The sequence below is a fragment of the Balaenoptera acutorostrata genome, chromosome 17 (assembly GCF_949987535.1).
Source record: "Balaenoptera acutorostrata chromosome 17, mBalAcu1.1, whole genome shotgun sequence".
In the NCBI taxonomy this organism is placed as follows: Eukaryota; Metazoa; Chordata; class Mammalia; order Artiodactyla; family Balaenopteridae; genus Balaenoptera; species Balaenoptera acutorostrata.
The window spans coordinates 78,122,866-78,140,113 of NC_080080.1; the positions used below are offsets into that span (position 1 = coordinate 78,122,866).

Below are 17,248 nucleotides of genomic sequence, written 5' to 3' on the forward strand. Positions count from 1 at the left end.
TAAACCTTTGGACCTTTTCTTAGATATGTCACTGAAAGCTACAACAAAAAATGAGTCGGACTTCATCAAAATTAAAAGCTTTTGTGTTTCAAAGGACACCACGAGGTGAAAATACAACCCACACAGAATGGGAGATAAAATTCACAAACCATGTGTCTTATAAGGGACTTGTATCTAGTATGTAAAGGACTCTGACAACTCAGTAATAAAGATACACAACCTCATTTAAAAATGAGCAAAGGACCCGAAAGCACATTTCTCCAAAGAAGATATACAAGTGGCCAATACGCACGTGAAGATGCTTGGCATCATTAGGCATCAGGGAAATGCAAAGCAAAACCACAGTGACATACCAGCTCACGCCCACTAGAATGGCTGCAATCAAAGGCAGATAATAAGGGTTAATGAGGATGTGGAGAAACTGGAACTCTGATACATTGCAAAGTGGTGCTGCCACTTTGGAGAACAGTTTGCTGGTTCCTCAAAAAGCTGAACACCGTTACCATATGACCCAGCAATTCAACTGCTAGGTATACATCCAGAAAGAAATTAATGTCCACGCAAAACCTCGTACACAGAAGTTCAAGAAGCAACATGACTCATAAAATAGCCAATAGTGCAAACAACCCAAATACCAATCAACTGATGAGTGTATAAATAAAATGTGGTACATCCATACAATCGAAGGTTACTCAGCAGTGAAAGGGAATGAAGTACTGATACATGCAACAGGAATGAACCTTGAAAACATGAGGTTAAGTGAAAGAAGCCAGCCACCAAAGACCACATGTTGTATGATTCCATTTCTGGAAATGTCCAGAATAGGCAATGCTAGAGACAGAAGGTACCTAAGTTGCCTAAGTGTTGGGGAAGTGGAGGAAGGGTGGTGTTAGGAGGAAAGGAACAGTGTGTGCTAACAGGCACAGGCTTTCTTTCTGGGGTGATGCCTCCTAAAGTCCATTGTGCGGACAGCTGCTCAACTTCGTCAGTACACTAAAAACCATCGCATTGTACACTTTAAATAGATGGCTTATAGGGTTTACAAACTGCATCTCAATGAACCTGCTATTAAAAAAAAAAAAGAGCTAGGCCAGGACAAATAGCTACCGGATGAATGCTGCTGTTGGTATGCACCTTTTAAAAGGGTGACACTAAAATTCCAAACCCTTGAACAAGCTTCAAAGTACTGAAATGCTTCTTACACAGTACGTATTAGTTTCTTGCCAGCTCCTATTTTAATCCATCATTTTAGAGCAATCAGTACAAATCAAAGAATTTCTGAAAGAATCTATCTTTTATTCAAATAGAATCGCATCTGAAAATCAAGATCATATGGTTTAAAAACATCTGACCCGGGTTTTGGATTCAGACCAACGAGATGGATAGTCCGTTGTCAGCATCCGTTAAAATAATACTCTGGCTCCAGGACCAGATGAAAAGAAGGGACACAAACTATTCGTTTTCACTGACTTTTATATGTACATTAAATTTTATCAAATAATGTATCTTTTACAATTCTGTAAATGAAACAAACTGGATTTTAAAAGGCGGTGAGTTTGAGAGCTGCTACACAATCCACCCCGGTCACTATACTGAATGTTCCTGCTTTTATATCATAAAATGAAGCTGAGCTCCAGCCTCATCCTGTGTTGCAATCACCTGATGAACCCCAAACCCTCCTTTGTCCACCTCATCCTGCAAGTAGAAATCCTACTTCTGAAAGTATCACCTTTTCTTTCCATTGTTGTGGTTCAAGGATACTACGCCTTCACAAGGTTGTCCGGTATTCATAGATTTGAGCTACAGAATACTTTGACTAAGCCTTTCCTTAAAGAACGAAAATGAAGAAAGCCAGTTCTTTCTCATGCCACTTAAGCCAACCTTGCCTTTCCCCTGCTCCCCTAACCTTTTTAAACCGAGGTACGTGAGTGAAGTCAGGGCAGGGATCTTACTAGCACACTGGGATTAGACGCCCGCCACGCACCCACCCCGGACTTACCTTCCCGTCTTCTCCTCACCACTCAGTCCCCCACCTCACCCTCCAGGGGGACCGTCTACACACTGCGCTCCAGCTTTCCCTCCATCGTGTTGTCGCTCACATCACTGCTCTTCCTTGGAAGCACTGCTCCCCTTTCACCCCCATTAAGTCCTTCCTCGTTCACGACTTACTTCTCTTTCGAAACCCAGCGGAAAAGCTCAACTCTTCATGGAGTCTTTCCTGACGCTCCCTTGCCTTCAGGAAGTCTTGTAAACTTGGTGACACGGCACAGCCAGAGTGGCCCGCTCTCGTTATGGCACTGAGAGCAAACACAGAGGACACAGGGCTTCCCCTGGTGGAATCTGAGATCTGTCTGGGTAAGGCCTGGAAGGTCTTAAGAAGTTACCGTAACCACTTATTAAACATATTCATCTGCTTCTGAGTTAAATAAACCACTTTAATGCAAACACTCAATAGGGCATCTTGCCCATTGCTCCCAAGATTATGTCTCTCTCTGCTGCTGTAGGCATAGACGGCTTCACTCCATTCCGTCTTCTCTGGATCATGATAGCATTCTGTGTGTATGTACAAAAAAGAAGAAACCAAAATCAGTCAAGTACTAAATGCTAATCAATTGCCAGTAACCTGCTATTGTGGTCTTCAAAAAGGAAACATAAAAAACCGAGTTTAAAAAAAAAAACAAAGAATGAATTCTAGGACTCCAGATACTGTTTTCAGACGATTGTCAATTAAACAGAAGTGATTATTCGCACAGGAATATGTTAACTGGAACTGGGGTGGGGACACACTTTGTAACTTCAGGCCCATCGAGAGGAGCTACGGAATAACCGCCGAATGAAACCAACAGGTGATCTAGCAGAGGGACGGGAAGCAGCTGCAACCAGCGCTCAGAGAAACAGAAATTCTACGGCAACGTCCGCCAAAAATGGGACCACGGGTGATGGCGGGAGAGGAGGAAGAGGAAAGCAAGCCTGATGCACGCTGTGACGGGACGAGCCACCCGTTCCGCTCACCTCCAGAAAACTCCACTTATAACAAGGCTAGCACTTTAGGGCCACACACGCTTATGCATGTAGGAGACCCACCTCTACGAGAGCTGCGTCCTTACACGTGGCAGGAGGGTGAGGCAGCTACCGAGAGCGCCCAAGGATCCTTCAGGGCACACGGAGGATCAAGCCGAAAAGGTAAGTTTCCGACAGCCATCACTAAGGAAGGACTGCGGGTACTGACAAACTTCAGGCTTCAGTTTCAAGGCGAACAGATGAGTTTTAACATAAAGGTAACCAAACCAGGCTTACCCAGAACTTCCGGCAGTTTTTGTACTTCAGGAAGTGAGTGGAACACCTTCCCCTCTCATAGTTATTCTCATCCATACATCTGGTAGAAGCATCAGATTCCTTAAATACGTAACATAGGTATCATTTAAGAGGTGGAATGGCATCTAAAAGCAAACAAACTTCTGAAGCTGCTTCCCCCCCAGAGCAGGTAACGTGAAATAGTTCCTTTTCGTTCATTTGAACGAACAGATAATGAACAGGAACAGAAATATCTTTCCAACTATCCCAGCATTCGTTCTGCTCAAAGCAGACATCTTCCTTTTCACAGTTGCGTCAGTTCTCTGAATATCTGATCACAGGAATTCGAGTCGAAGCACTGACCGAGATCACTTAACCCAGTAACCATTCAATGAAGAGGCCGAGGCAAGGTGCAACGTGCTCAAGATCACGATGCAAGGAGTTCCCTGGCGGCCCAGTGGTTAGGAATCGGCGCTTTCGCTGCCGGGTTCAATCCCTGTTCTCGAAACTAAGATCCCACAAGCCACGCGAGGCGGGGTGGAGCGGGGAGGGAATCACTGCTGTACATGGAAGCAAAACCCAGTCTCCCGACTCGGAGGGCAGCTCTCGGCCCCTCCAAGTTCTCGCTTGGACTTGAATGTTTGAGTTGAGGTGGTTTCCAGAACCTAAGTAAGTTGCCAATGACCGGTCTGCATCGAGGTAACTTAAATTAACGACAGTCATCTCAACGCATGTTCGGCTATCCTTTGCTCCATTACGCAAGTAAATACACTAGTATGGGAGCAATTTTAATAGGTATCATTAATATCACTTCAAAACCACAATGAGCAAGCAACACAGGGCTAAGAGTTCAAAGGAGGGTAGCTGCCATTTGGGAGTTAAATTTCAGCTGTCTGAACTGGAAGTAGATTGGAGAACAAACTTCAAAGTGAAAGGCATGATTCTGAGACTCCAGCTAAAGGAAAGCTTTAAATAAAGGGGAAGGTAACTTGCTTCACAGATCTAAGAAACATGGTCTAGCTAAAGCTGTTAAACAGATTTCATATGTATAGCAAAGCTAATTTTCTAAGCCGAATATTTAATGAATGTGTATATGTGGAAAATGCATATAGGATCGGGAATATAATTTTCATAGCACCAGTCCGATGACTGCATTATTCAAGGGTGACAATGCCACAAGTAAGAACCGCTAATCTAACCAAATAAATGCCAATAAAACCTTACCATTACAACAAAATGTTCTGTTTACATGATACCTTTGTGAAAACCTTCAGGCTTTAAATAGCCTAATTCAGTTATCAGCCCATATCCTCAGCCAGGCTGTCTCAGGGACATGATGAAATCACTGCTATCAAAACATAAATTTCAGTGACCGTTTAAAAATACCTACTTTCCATCTTTGCGTGTTTGGACTCAAGAATTTCCTCAGTGTTACACATGCTTGTCTAGCATTAACAGTGATGTTATACAAATTAGGGAAACTTAAAAGAGATGAATCCTTGTTAGCTAGATTATGAATATCTAAAAATGCTCTACTGAAATAAGGATACACAGGCCAGGAATATTTCTTGTACAGAAATAACTTTATTTAAGAACTGCAGAAAACTGACACCCACAAAATCAGAAGAAGCCTGTTTTTCCAACTTAATACTCGCGACAATTAAAAACAAACTGGCTTACCAACAAGCAAGGATTTATGTCAGGATCTCTCAGCCTTCCAGTTACCACGGACATCCTAACTGTCTTCTTCCTGCAGGCAGATGTTGGGGAAGAGTTACACAGCGGATGACAATATAAGCCAGTAAATCTCATCAGCTCCACAAGTACTTGAAAAGTTAATTTTGGCATAATGATTATCCAGTGAGGAACTCATATAACCTCTGTATTTTCAGAGTAAAGACTTGGATGTGATTCTCCTTTGCACTTACGTGTGCCTCAGCACAAAGGCCTTACTTAAATTACTGAAGTGCATCTACTGAAATTTGATTACAATGTCCAGAAAGATAGTTCAGCTAAACTTTGGTTTTAGTTTACTCCTATTTCTAAAGGTTAAGCAATTAAACGTATTAACGAAACCTAAGAATACCGCATGCACTCTATTACTTCCTTATTATACATGGATTAGCACACAAAATAAGGGTGGAATAATTTAGTACAACCCAACTTTAGCAAAAACATTTGTTAACTAAAGTACGTGAATGTCTACTCCATGGCCAGCCCTGGGGTGGCCAATATACCAAGAACAAAAACAAAACAAAGTTATTACTTAGTTGACATTCTGAAAAGTTAAAAAAAGAAATCTGAAACTTAACTTCCAGGGGCATCTTCTATTTAACTGATACTTGCCAGGGTTGAAGGAAGTCAGGGAATGCTACTGTGGAGCATTCATCTTCCAACTAAAGCCGTATACAGATACAGCTCTGAAGAAGCCTGCATCCATTAAAGATGATCACAGCTCTCTCAGAGCCAATTAGTGATTCCAAGTCAACTCATATACTCATAACAAGTATGTCGACTCTATCCCAGGACAACTACTCTCTATAATGAAGTTAATTGAAATTGGTATACTATTATCTTCAAAGACATGCCATAGAAATGAACTAAAAGAGAAAACTAAAAAAATAATCAACTGTTAACTACTAAAAAGTAATTTTTTGTTTATTTCAACGTATTGGCATACTATTGATGAAGCCACCCACAAATATTTTTAAACGCTCTGCACTAAGTTTAAGGAACTTACTCCTGAACGGTGTTCTAGCTTAACTGTCTTTTACCTAAAGATCAAAGGAGAAGCCAGCAAATAATGCAGTATGACTTACCAAAAACACCACTGAATAAAAACTGCATCAGTATAACCAGACAAGAGCTCAGAATTTTTGTACAAAGTGGTTTCTACTTTCCTTGCCCAAGATGGGACCATCAAAAAATATCAGTCATGTTAAAATAAATAAAGTACATTCAGGAAAAACAATCAAACCCCACAAGCTCCTGAAAAGTGAAGGTATTCTGAATCCTGAGTCAACTAGTACCGTTTCTCTATTAAGAGAAAGACCAGGATGTCCAGGCTAAAGGAGGTAACCTTTGCAAAGAAGGATGGAAAAAAGCCTAATCATTCGGGGGTCTTTTCAGTACCCACTAAGTAATCTTTCTATTTTATGATCTTCACTGACCAATACATGAGTATACCTAGCTAGCAGAAACATCTTGGCAAAAAGGAAATTCAAGATGCTGTTCAACTATATGTAGAAGCTTCTTCCTCTCCTGAATACAATTCCTTTGCAGGCTTCCCTTCTTCTTATGAGAGGTGAGGGCACTAAGTAAATTCACAGTCTTCCTTTCTGCATCTGTCCTATGCTGTGAGAGCAGAGAACTCTGCTTAGCTGTTCATATGCCTTGGATATAATCTCAACAACAATCAGACGCAGACAGAACTCAGGTTGCCTGCCTTCTGTGAAAATGTTCTGCTTCGCATTTTATCATTGTCATGGGTCAGGAATTCTTTACAAGTAACACCGGGTAACATCACATATACCGAATCAGGTCTGCTGTAGGAGTTTATCCACCTTTCCTTTCCTTTCCCTTCCGGATTCTAAATACAAGTCAATCTAAGTTTGGATTTCCGACTGTCACCTTCTTTGCATGAATCCTCATGTATCAACTGGAAATGAAGAGGAAATGTCAGTTTACAGTGAGGAGCGGGGCTGAAGTCGAGATCGAGTGTTCCGCCAGCGAGGCCTTATCTACTTAGTTTCTGAAGGTACCAAACAAACGTGACGAAGCTCTACTTGCAGGGGACAGTCAGAAAGAAACCAACGATTTGAGAGAGGGGCCGCAAAAGCACAGCACGTTTGAAGAATAGCTCTAAAACCTTTTCCAAAGGGCAAACTGCTTTAAAAAGTATTTCTTGATTTCCCACCCAGTGAGTGGTTCAGGTCCCCACTCCGAGCAGCTCCGCAAGGGAAGGGGGACGCGGACGCTGCTGACCCGTGCAACGCACCCCTCCCAGGCTGGTCCTTGCCCTGGCAGGGGCTGCGGCCCTCCCAAACCGCAGGGCAACCGTCGGGAAGCTGAAACACGTCCTGCGAGGCCCTCAAGCCCTTAACCCACGGCTGGGTGCAGGCAGGCAGGGTCAGGAAGTCGCGGTGGCCCTGCGGAGGGGGCGGGGAAGGCGAGCGGAGAGCCTGGAGCCAGGCGAGCCCCAGGCCCCGCTGCCTCCAGCGAGCTGCCCGGCCCCCCGACGGCGGGCGCAGGTGAACCCACCTTGCTCCGACCTTCACCTTCGACGGCGCCCAGGAGGGCAGGGAGAGAGGAAAACGCAGGGAACTGGGGGCAGGGCTAGGCAGTTACGCTCCAAAGGCTGGGAAGAAGGGTGAAGGAAGGGCCAGGGGTGCCCAGGCAGGGGGCAACTTTCTCGTCCCCGGCCCGAGGAGACCCGTGTTGCGTGGAGGATGTGACGGGAAGGGGCCCAAGCCCAGGCGAGGCCTGGTGGAAGCGGCGTCACGCCGCAGAAGCGGATGCGGGCCCCGCGGCGGCCCAGGCGCGCCGGTCTCTCCCCGCAGACCGGCAGCCGCCGCAAAGGGAAGGGCGGGGAACTACTCACCTCGGGCGGCCGCTTCACCAGCGCCCAGGCCGTCTCCAGCTCCAAACACGTCAATGGCTCACGCAGCGGGACCTTAAGTAGCGCGCATCCCAACGTGCTGCCCCCGCTCCCCGGCGGCCGCCGGCCCAATCGGGGAGCGCCGCCGCCTGACTGACAGCCGAGCGGGGCCTGGCGCGGCGGGGGCGGGCGGGCCTCGCCCCGCCCCCGGCCGGCGGGAGGAGGGCCGAGGCGGGAGGAGTGGGCGGGGCGGCGCGCGCGGCCCCGCCCCCTAGCGCCCCCCCGCGCCGCGGCCCGCCTCTTAACACTTCGGCTTGACGGGCGGCGTGGCGAGCCAATCGGCGGGCCCAGCTGCGGCGGCGGCGGCGTCCAGTGGTCGACCCCGGGGCGGAGCGTGCGGGGGGGGCGGGCGCAGCGGCGGGCGGGGGCAGGGGGCGGGCCGGCGGGAGGCGGGGGCGGCGGCCGAGCGGGCCGGGGGAGGCAGCGGTGGGCGCGACGTCGGCGGCGGCGGCGGCGGCGGCGGCAGCTGCAAGTTGGGCTGCAGGGGCAGCGCATACACTACAATGGCTGCTGGAAAGAGGCGTAAGGAAACAATTTCCAGGCCCGCCGCGTCCAGCCCGAAATATGAGAAAAAAATTATTAGAAATTCCGCGGGCGGTGTAAAGGCGGCGGACGGGCCGGAGGGAGGATGTTAAAGCCCCGCGGTGAGTTCTCCCGGGGTCCGGGGCGGCGGAGAGGCGTTTAGCGGGAGAAATATCAGGGTTATTTAAATTATGGGACTCGCCGAGGGGGCAGAGGAGCCGCGGCGGCGGCAGGAGGAGGAAAAGTTTGTGCTACTCTCAGCCCCTGCTCAGGACCCCAGAGAGAAAAATAATAATAAAAAATAAAATAAAATCATTCAGCGGGGGTGCGAGGACTCCCGGAGTCGCTGCTGACAGGGCAGGGGGCGATGCGGCTGGAGACCCGAAGGTGAGGTCGGTGGGAAAAAAAAAAACCCCTTTATTCAGGGTCTGGAAAGTTTGAAAAGTTTTCCTCCTCCTCCTCCTCCTCCTCCTCTCTGGTGCTGTGAATATTGTGACAGCGGCAGCGGCAGCAGCGAGAGCGGAAGACATTAGAGACCCGAAAAATAAGGGAAAAATTAATATAAATTCAGTTTTACGAGTAAACTCTCCGCATTTTCCACCAAAACATCCCGGGGGAAGGTCGCTTCCCAAAGGGCCTGGCGGAAACCCGCAGTCGGCAATATTTGGGGGGCACTTTGAGTGACTTGGGGGAACTTTGCCCCTTTTTCAAAAGAGGTTTTTCTTTTTTGGAGAAACGGATTTGTTTTTGCCCTTTCCTCAGGTGGGCGAGTCGGGGTCGGGGTGCGGGGTCTACGGGGAGGTGTGAGCCCGGGGTGTGTGCCTGCGGGAGGAGGGGTGGTAAATGAAAGCAGGAGATCTGCACAGAGCAGGGACAGCTTGTTGTCAGTATCATAAACAACCAAAATGGAGGGAGAACTCAGGCATATAACCAAATAAAAATTTTTTAAAAATCGCAAAAAAATCCCAAAAAATCCGGGATGCTCCCCGTTTTCTCGCTCAAGGTAGAAGGATGAACCGCCTTTCCCCTGAAGCCCATTTTGACTTTGCAGGGACCAAGGAGTTAATATTTATTTATTTTTTAAAACTTTCGAAGGGCAAAAGCCTTTTATAACTCAACCGACAATGAGAAAACGTGAAAATCCGATGCTCGAGAAGGAGGGGGAGGGAGGGGGGGAGGTGGTAGTGCAGAAACTGCTAAACTTATTGGTAATGTGGACTGATCTGAGATAAGATAAACACTATATTTGCTATTTTATAACTCTCTTTTAATGATCGTTGCGGGGTTTCCCCCCCCCCTCCGTTGGAAAAAAAAAGTGATGCCATTTTCTTAATAGAGTTAATATGTGTGATTGGAAGAATAAACCTTTCCGGCTTTAGATGGCATTTTCGTCGCATTTATGCTTCAGGTTTTGTTGGTGGCTCCCTCGTTTCTTCAGACTAGGCTCTACAGAGGAGGGGTAGAGAGGTGATGCTTCACACACAGGCTGGTGTGCAAGGCTGGAGCACCTTTTGGGGTGGGGTGGGCAGCTGCTGGGTTTATCCCTTCCTGACACGTTTCCTTCACCTGCTCATCCTCAAGAAAGAGTGTTCAGCTGAGGTTTTCTGGTTTTACGTATAGAAAAGGATGGTGCCTTTTGCATCACATTGAAGTTAGTGGGAAAGTGCTGCTGATGTTGGTTCCACGTGGGATATGGGACAGAGCAGGGCATTTTAAAGGGACAGCTTCTCTTTTCTTATGATTTTCATCACCTACACAGAATCCCTGCGTGAGGACCAGATGCAGAGGTTCTGGGAGGGTGTGGTGATGGAAGAGTCTCCTCTTTCCATTACTCAAATGCACCCACCTTTAGCAGTGATGGAGGGAAAGGAGGGATAAGCAAGCCCAACAGAAGATGGATATTGTGAAGATCAGTTTGTATCCAAGCTGTTCTTTTGTGTAACAAGCCCTCCCAGGAACTTTGCATGTTACATTGCTTTGCTTTGGAAGCTGATTTTGGAAGGAATTGTGGAAAAATGGGAATAGTTTAAGGTGTGTGGTGTAATGGTATAGCATTATTGAACAGCTATGAATTCTGTGCAGTGAGATCAAAGAGCTGTGTATGCCCATAATGTGATTTTACAGCCATTTTGTAAAAGCTGTAAAATACCTAATATTCAATTTGGCTTAAGGTACATTGAGGACTTCTGGTTGAAAACTGCAGACAGAGTGGTGGAGATTCTTTTACACTGTAGGCAGGAGACATTTCTTTAAGGGAAAAAAAGCACATACACCAACACCATGGAAAAGTTTACGCATACCCATTTTAAAACCCCATCCTATACATGTGCTGTAACTCTGCGCCTTGGAAATTGAAAGGTTTTAAAGTCCTGTGACCTAGCAGTTTGCATCTTTTAAGTTGAATTTATTTGTGTTATTTAACAGGAAATGTTTACTGATCATAAACTGCTATTGACTCCAATGGCTTAGATTTTCACAGTATTTCCAAAATTTAAAATGTGTAGGTTGTTTGCTGTCCTCTATTGGAGATTAAGGTTAATCTCGAATAGAATTTACTTGTGTTCCGTTTTCCACAGGTATATGAAGTTTCTGGAATAGATGCCTATTTTCCCTTGTTTTTATGATTTATAGAAATGGATTAAAATTAGGGCTGGATTTTTAGACTTCTTATACAGAATATTTTTTCTTGCCATACTGTACAAATTATTATTTTGAAGTCTAGTGTATGTTAACCTGTGTTCACCTCTGAGCTCTTATCTGCACCTTTCTGTAAACATCTCCATGACAGCATTACATTGGTGTAGTGTGGTTTCTGATTTTGGAAGCAATTGCAGCTTTCTAAGAACTCATTAAAAAATTAATCCCATGAACCACTGTTAAATCAAAATTGATTGGAAAGTGATTAAACTGTCAATGGAGAAGAGAAACTCCCCCCCCCAAATAATCTTTCCAGAGGTTTCAGAATGCCATTAATACTTATAAAACCTTTGAAATTTATCTTACATTTTCATTGTATTTTGGCTCAAGACAGTTACATTGACTATAAATGGTCAGAATTCGGCTATGTGTTTAAAATAAGTGAGACTTTTAGATCTTGAATAGTTGCCACTTTCACAAACCAGATACTAATATCAATAAATTCAGTTTCTGTAAAAGTGAAGGAAAAGTATTTCTTCCAGTTACATTAGACCATTGGGTTATTGAGGTTGCTTGGACACTTCAAGTTATGATTAGTTTACTGTCAACCTAAATAAAAGTGCTGGTATTGTGATTTTTTTTCTATCTCACAAAGATTGGTATGAAACTTACTTCATGTTTGGGTTTTACACAACTAGTTACTTTTCTGAATCAGAAAATGCACTCAGAGCGCACAAGTATAAACCTGTAATTCCTCAGAGAGTCTTATTTAGATAGAGCATGATTACTAATTTGAATTGATTGTACTGAGCTTTTTTAATGCCTAAGAAATACTACCTGTTGAACATCTTTTTTCTGAAGCTACCATTAAATTGTACCAATTTACAGAAATAACCTAAAGTTATTGTATACTCAAAATCTTTATTTCAGTTAGAATTAGAGAAACCTCATAGGCTGAGATTCTTATTTGAAATTTATATGCCTAATTTTGCTATTTGAAATTCTGTAAGGTATTTAGCTGCTGTGGAAGATGATTTATAAATTTGGGCTAATTCTGATAAAATTCAATACCTGCATATTTATTATAACCTAAATATTTTAATAAACAGACATCTTACAGCTAAATAAATTAATGAATGTTTTTATCAACATAGTTTCAAAATTTTAAGGATACTCTGTGTTTTAATATCATACAAAGGTGTTCTTTTTCTTTCCTTTGTTTTTAACATAATCCTGGTTGTCACTGCATACATTTTGGTTTGGTATTCTGGAAATTTTCCTTTGTAAGGATTAAATTGTTATTTGCTGAATAAAATACAATGCTCCTGTCTTTGAGATTTGAAAAGCCCGAGAACTGAAACATGTATCTATAGCTATCTTTGAAGTTTTGTTTTGATAATCATTTGCCCCTTAAGCTGTGTAATCAAAATATTGGTTCCTTCCAGGAATGTTTTAATGTTTTTTATTTAGAATCTTGTTCTTTGGAAAAATAATATATATAAAAAATTACCTGTTACACACACGTGCACACACACACACACACGCACACACACACCCAAGAAAAAAGAAAAAAGTTCTACTGAATAAGTTTACTTACACAACCTGGAATACTTGTTCTTTTTGATGTGTTTCCAAATGTATAGGAAATAAATAACAAATTGTCCTCTTTATGTTGATAACGTCTTAGATTCTTAAGTTATTTGAGTAGGGAAGAGTTTCAGAAGAAGGAAGGAACAACTGAATCTGTTCAACACAATCCAAGATAATGAATATGTTAAAGGTAAAAGGGCTAAAAATTGTCCCTTGAGCCATTTTCTAAATGCTTTAAGAACCTGATAAACACCTTATCTGAAACATCAAATACTTTAAAAATATATCAGACACTGCAAAAGAACAAAAATGGACCTTTGATTTCTTTAATTTTAACAGGAATTAATGTAGGCAGCATATTTAACCAATTAGTAACTGTTTAGGTAGCCTTGGAAAAGTATTTACAAATAAGTTAAATGTGAGGGCAGGGTACATTGGATTGATGAACTGTAAAGTTAACTATGATTTTAGAATCCATGCAGGGGAATTCTTTCCCATTGTACAATAAGACCACTTTGGAGGCAACTAATTTTTACTTTTGTATGTATTTCAGTCCCTAATTTTTTTTTTGAAAAGCCTGAACCTGACATCTACTGTGTTACTACTTTTCATTTATACAGGGCAATTTTTATATCTCATTAGCAAATTTAATTTTTAAATTTAATTTGAGAAATTAAATGCAAAATTTGAGACCATAACATTTCATGAAAGTATTGGTGTGTACTTCCCGTTTGAAGTTATGAGAAATATACATGTGTGAAAGCCTGGCAGAAATGATTGCAGGGCCATGATTTGATTTTTACCTTTAAATCACTTGGCCTACTGCCCAGTCGTTTGCATTCTAGTCTGGGTGCCCACCTGTCTCCACCTTGTCCCCCAAGGGTGGTACTGACAAGGGTACAGTGGCGAGGAACTGCCAAAGGTGCTTTGGTATTTTTGTTTTCTGATTTTGTGTATGTACTGGTGTTTGTTGTTGTTAAAGTGTTAAGGTTTTTGCTCTTTTTTTTTTTTTAATGCTTATCAGAAAACAAAATCACAATTTCAGAAAACAAATAATATCTCATTTTTAAAAAGTGAAGTGATGTGATACTGCATTAAAATTGTTAGTGTTTATAAGTCCCTGGATGTCTTGTAAACAGAGTTACTGCAGGGTCATGGTATTAAAACTAACCACAGTGTGGGGTGGGGGGGATTTGAGATGGCAACCTAAGAAATGGGTATGCCTGCACAGAATGAATGAATTCAGGCAGTTATGTCCTAGCTTGATAGGAGAAGCAACTGGCTTGAAATGTTTCCCTGTATTTTTTTTTAAGTGAAAACTTTTCCTAATCTAAATACATAGAAAACCTAGAAATATGAATGTGTTAGAAAGCAAAAGTGTTCTTTTTTGATGTCTTTAAAAAAAAATGAGTTTTCAATAATGGAAGTGTATTACAAGAACATAAGTATGGACTAAAATGTCCAAAATTAATGGGGAAGAACTAGAGGATGAGAATATCAGATTAAATAATAATCATGGTAAATCTAAAATTTGACTTCTGTGAATAAAGAATAACTAAATACAAAGCAAATAATAATAAATTTACCCCCCCCCCAAAATGAGAGTGATAATTGGGGGATCTATAAGAGAGTATTTGTAATACAAATTGCTGGTTTTATAACCTTTTAAAAATAGATTCCCCCAAAGTTCTCCCTCCATATCTTTAGACCTGTATTAAACTAAATTAAATTCTAAGAATAATGTGTAGTGGTTATTTGGAATTCTTTATTTTTAAATAAGGAAAAACGATTTTTTGTTATTTTTTTAAAAGATTAAAGATTATTTTAAATGTGTACCTAAGTGAAGTGTTCTGAAAAATCTTAGAAACTGTTGAAAATTATTTTCTTCATTCTTCATCAGAAAGTTTAAAACTTTCTGTTAAGTTAATGAAATAAATTTTAAAACCTTAATGTAAGAACAGTGTACTTTGTGGACTTTTTTAGGGCAATTTAAATCATTTCTTACAGACTTCATAACATTTAAAAAGCTCCTCACAAGGTAAAGATAAGAACATTCACAAACTTCTTAATTTCTGGAATGTTTTTAGGTGTAGGCTGACAATTAAAGGAATTTTCCTTCCCATTTACTAATTAGCAATTGATTTTCTGAAGGAGAATCTAGACCTGTTACAGTATTATGTTCGGGAGTGGGCTTTTCCTTCAATATCAGAAAATATTTTGAGGGTAGAGGAGGCATCTTTTCTTCACGGGTCTCTACAGAGTGTGATGATCTGCCATTGCAGAGTCTTGAGCGCTACCTTTTTTTTGAGAGTGAGAGACTCATTTTAGGCTTTCAGATATTAAATGTTTAAATTATTTTCTCAAACCAGTATTGGAATTGCACATGTGTTTATTGATTATTTATGATATCCTATCTTTTAGTTTCTGAATATGGGAATGTTAATTCTCAGATGAAATGCTACAACTAAAGGGCTGCCATCTGACTTTTTAAAAAATTATCTTTTTAATCAGTAGTTTGACCTTAGAGCCTTTAATTTTGAGATATATTTTTGGAGACTGTTAAACTAGAAATTAGAGAATGAGGAATTTAGTCCCTTTGTCTAATAGGCAAAGTTAGAAAAATGTTTTAGTCAGTTTTGTTCATTTGAAGATACTTTAGCAAAAAGTTGATTGACTTGTTCTTGATCAGAAGAATTTTAAGAAATTGAACCTGAAAGCTTGAGGTAGTTCAAATGTGCAGGTTCAAAATAGCACCAGTTGAATTTTAGCCTGCTAGATTTTCTCAATAACTTGATTTTATTTTCTTGTATTGTCTTAATGCTGGAATTACACAGAGCCTGCATCACTTTTCATCACACTCCAAAAGAGTTATAGTAATAGGTTTTATTTTTATCAATTTTAGGCAATGAAATGAAAATACTGTTTTATATAAGAGAGCATTACCTTTTTTAAGCTACTTTGTGCAAATTCCCAGTTTCTGTAACTGTTCCATTCCAAAGAAGAGAAATTAGCTCCTTTACCTTAAAACTAAATTTGCTCTAAATTTACAGTTTATGGGAGGGTTGTCACTTTAGATATTTGGGTAAGATCTATTATAACCTAAAAAATAAATATTAATATGATCATCATATCTGATTATAAGCTACCTCTCAAACATGAATTTGCTTCCCTTGTACTTCTAAAATTATTTTCTAAATAAAACTGAGAAAATGTTTTTCATGTGTTTTTCTAATTTGATATTGTCTGAAGTAATTTAATTGGGTAAAATTTCAGTTTCAATTATGTTTCTCTTCTAATATTAATAGAATTTTACTTGAAAATTACTATTCAAATGCACAGTGTTTCAGCACTAAAATAGCATTAGATATATAATAAAATAGGTATGTTGATTATACCAAGAGTGGTGGAAGCAGCCCTAGTAGTTCTTATTTGGAATAGTTTAAAATGTTTCCAGCAAAGTGCCTATGAGTGTAAGGCGTACCTCTAACAGCAGTTAGTGATATTTTATGCTTTTCTTTTTCTGCTTCATAAAATTTGAGCATCCTCAGAGCTACTGCCATGCAAACAAATAACTGATTTAACTATGCCCTGTGTAAAGTACACATATCAGGTTTAGCTTCTAATGTAACTTGCTTTAGCTTTCTTATAAGAAAATTGTGTAAGACAGGTATTCCTTAGTAATAATTTGGTATACATCACATCTTAAAAGATATTACAGGTAAAATATATTATCATAATCATTTACCCAAATCAAAATGAAAGTAAACTATCAAGTAATCGTTTTAATTAGACATAGAATGAAGGTTTTAAGTATTTAACAGGATAACTTGATGTACTGCTGAAATTTAGGGAATTTTAGTTGAAAGTTGTTTTTGTACCCGAATCTATTTTTGTGTGCCTCGAAGTTTGTAAACAAAAGTGAACACATATAAAATCTGGCAGTTTATAGAAGTTCCTGAAACATCTATCCTTTGACAGTTAATGAAAATGTACTTTTCAAATACGTGGGCAAAATTACTTCAAAAATCATAACATATTCAATTATTATAGTTATTTTTGAAAGAAAAATGGAGATGAATGGTTTAGTATTGCTTTTATCTACATCAGTTGAATATTCATTGTATTTGAATTTTTTAATCATTAAAGCATTTAATACTCTTAGGGATATTTTGGTGTTTTTTTTTTTTTACGTAGTGTAACAGTGATTTCCTTAAAACCCTTTCTTTTTTGGACATTATAACCTAATTAAGACAGTTATTTCAAAACTTTAACTGCTTTTATTTAATAAGAGAATTCCTGTTCCCTAGATCATATTATTCTTAAAAGAAGTTCCTATCTTGAAGCACTCTTAATCTAGCTCAGGTTATCTTTTTAAATCTATACTACATAGAAACTTTTCTTCTTCTAGAGTTAGGCATTTATCGCTATGAACTTACCTCTTAGAACTGCTTTTGCTGCATCCCATCAATTTTAGTATGTTACCTTTCCATTTTCATTTGTCTCAAGGTTTTTTTTAAAAATTTCTCTTTTGATTTCTTCCTTGACCCA

The 17,248-nt window shown here is 40.7% G+C and overlaps 2 protein-coding genes across 3 annotated transcripts in view; one reads left to right on the forward strand and one right to left on the reverse strand.

Moving 5' to 3' along the window:
* Window positions 1-2,414: 2,414 nt before the first annotated feature.
* Window positions 2,415-8,034, reverse strand: CHCHD7 (coiled-coil-helix-coiled-coil-helix domain containing 7). Its single transcript, XM_007168590.3, has 4 exons — window positions 7,895-8,034; window positions 4,975-5,044; window positions 3,298-3,396; window positions 2,415-2,553 (listed from the first exon to the last, which is right to left on the reverse strand). The coding sequence occupies exons 2-4, from the start codon at window positions 5,026-5,028 to the stop codon at window positions 2,449-2,451; spliced, it is 258 nt and encodes an 85-aa protein (XP_007168652.1). The 5' UTR covers window positions 5,029-5,044; window positions 7,895-8,034; the 3' UTR covers window positions 2,415-2,448.
* A 400-nt stretch (window positions 8,035-8,434) lies between these two features.
* The window catches only part of PLAG1 (PLAG1 zinc finger), a 47,746-nt gene continuing 38,932 nt past the window's right edge, over window positions 8,435-17,248 (forward strand). For both annotated transcript variants that reach the window (XM_057531688.1, XM_057531689.1), the window contains exon 1: window positions 8,435-8,595. The gene's annotated coding sequence lies outside the window, so the exon portion shown is untranslated. The remainder of the gene's footprint in view (window positions 8,596-17,248) is intronic.

Coding starts and splice junctions, on each gene's coding strand:
- CHCHD7 (XM_007168590.3), bottom strand. CDS start 5,028: ATGTCCGTGGTAACTGGAAGGCTGAGAGATCCTGACATAAATCCTTGC. Junction 3,397..4,974: donor ACATAAATCCTTGCTTGTTG/GTAAGCCAGTTT, acceptor TACGTATTTAAG/GAATCTGATGCTTCTACCAG. Junction 2,554..3,297: donor AAAACTGCCGGAAGTTCTGG/GTAAGCCTGGTT, acceptor ACATACACACAG/AATGCTATCATGATCCAGAG.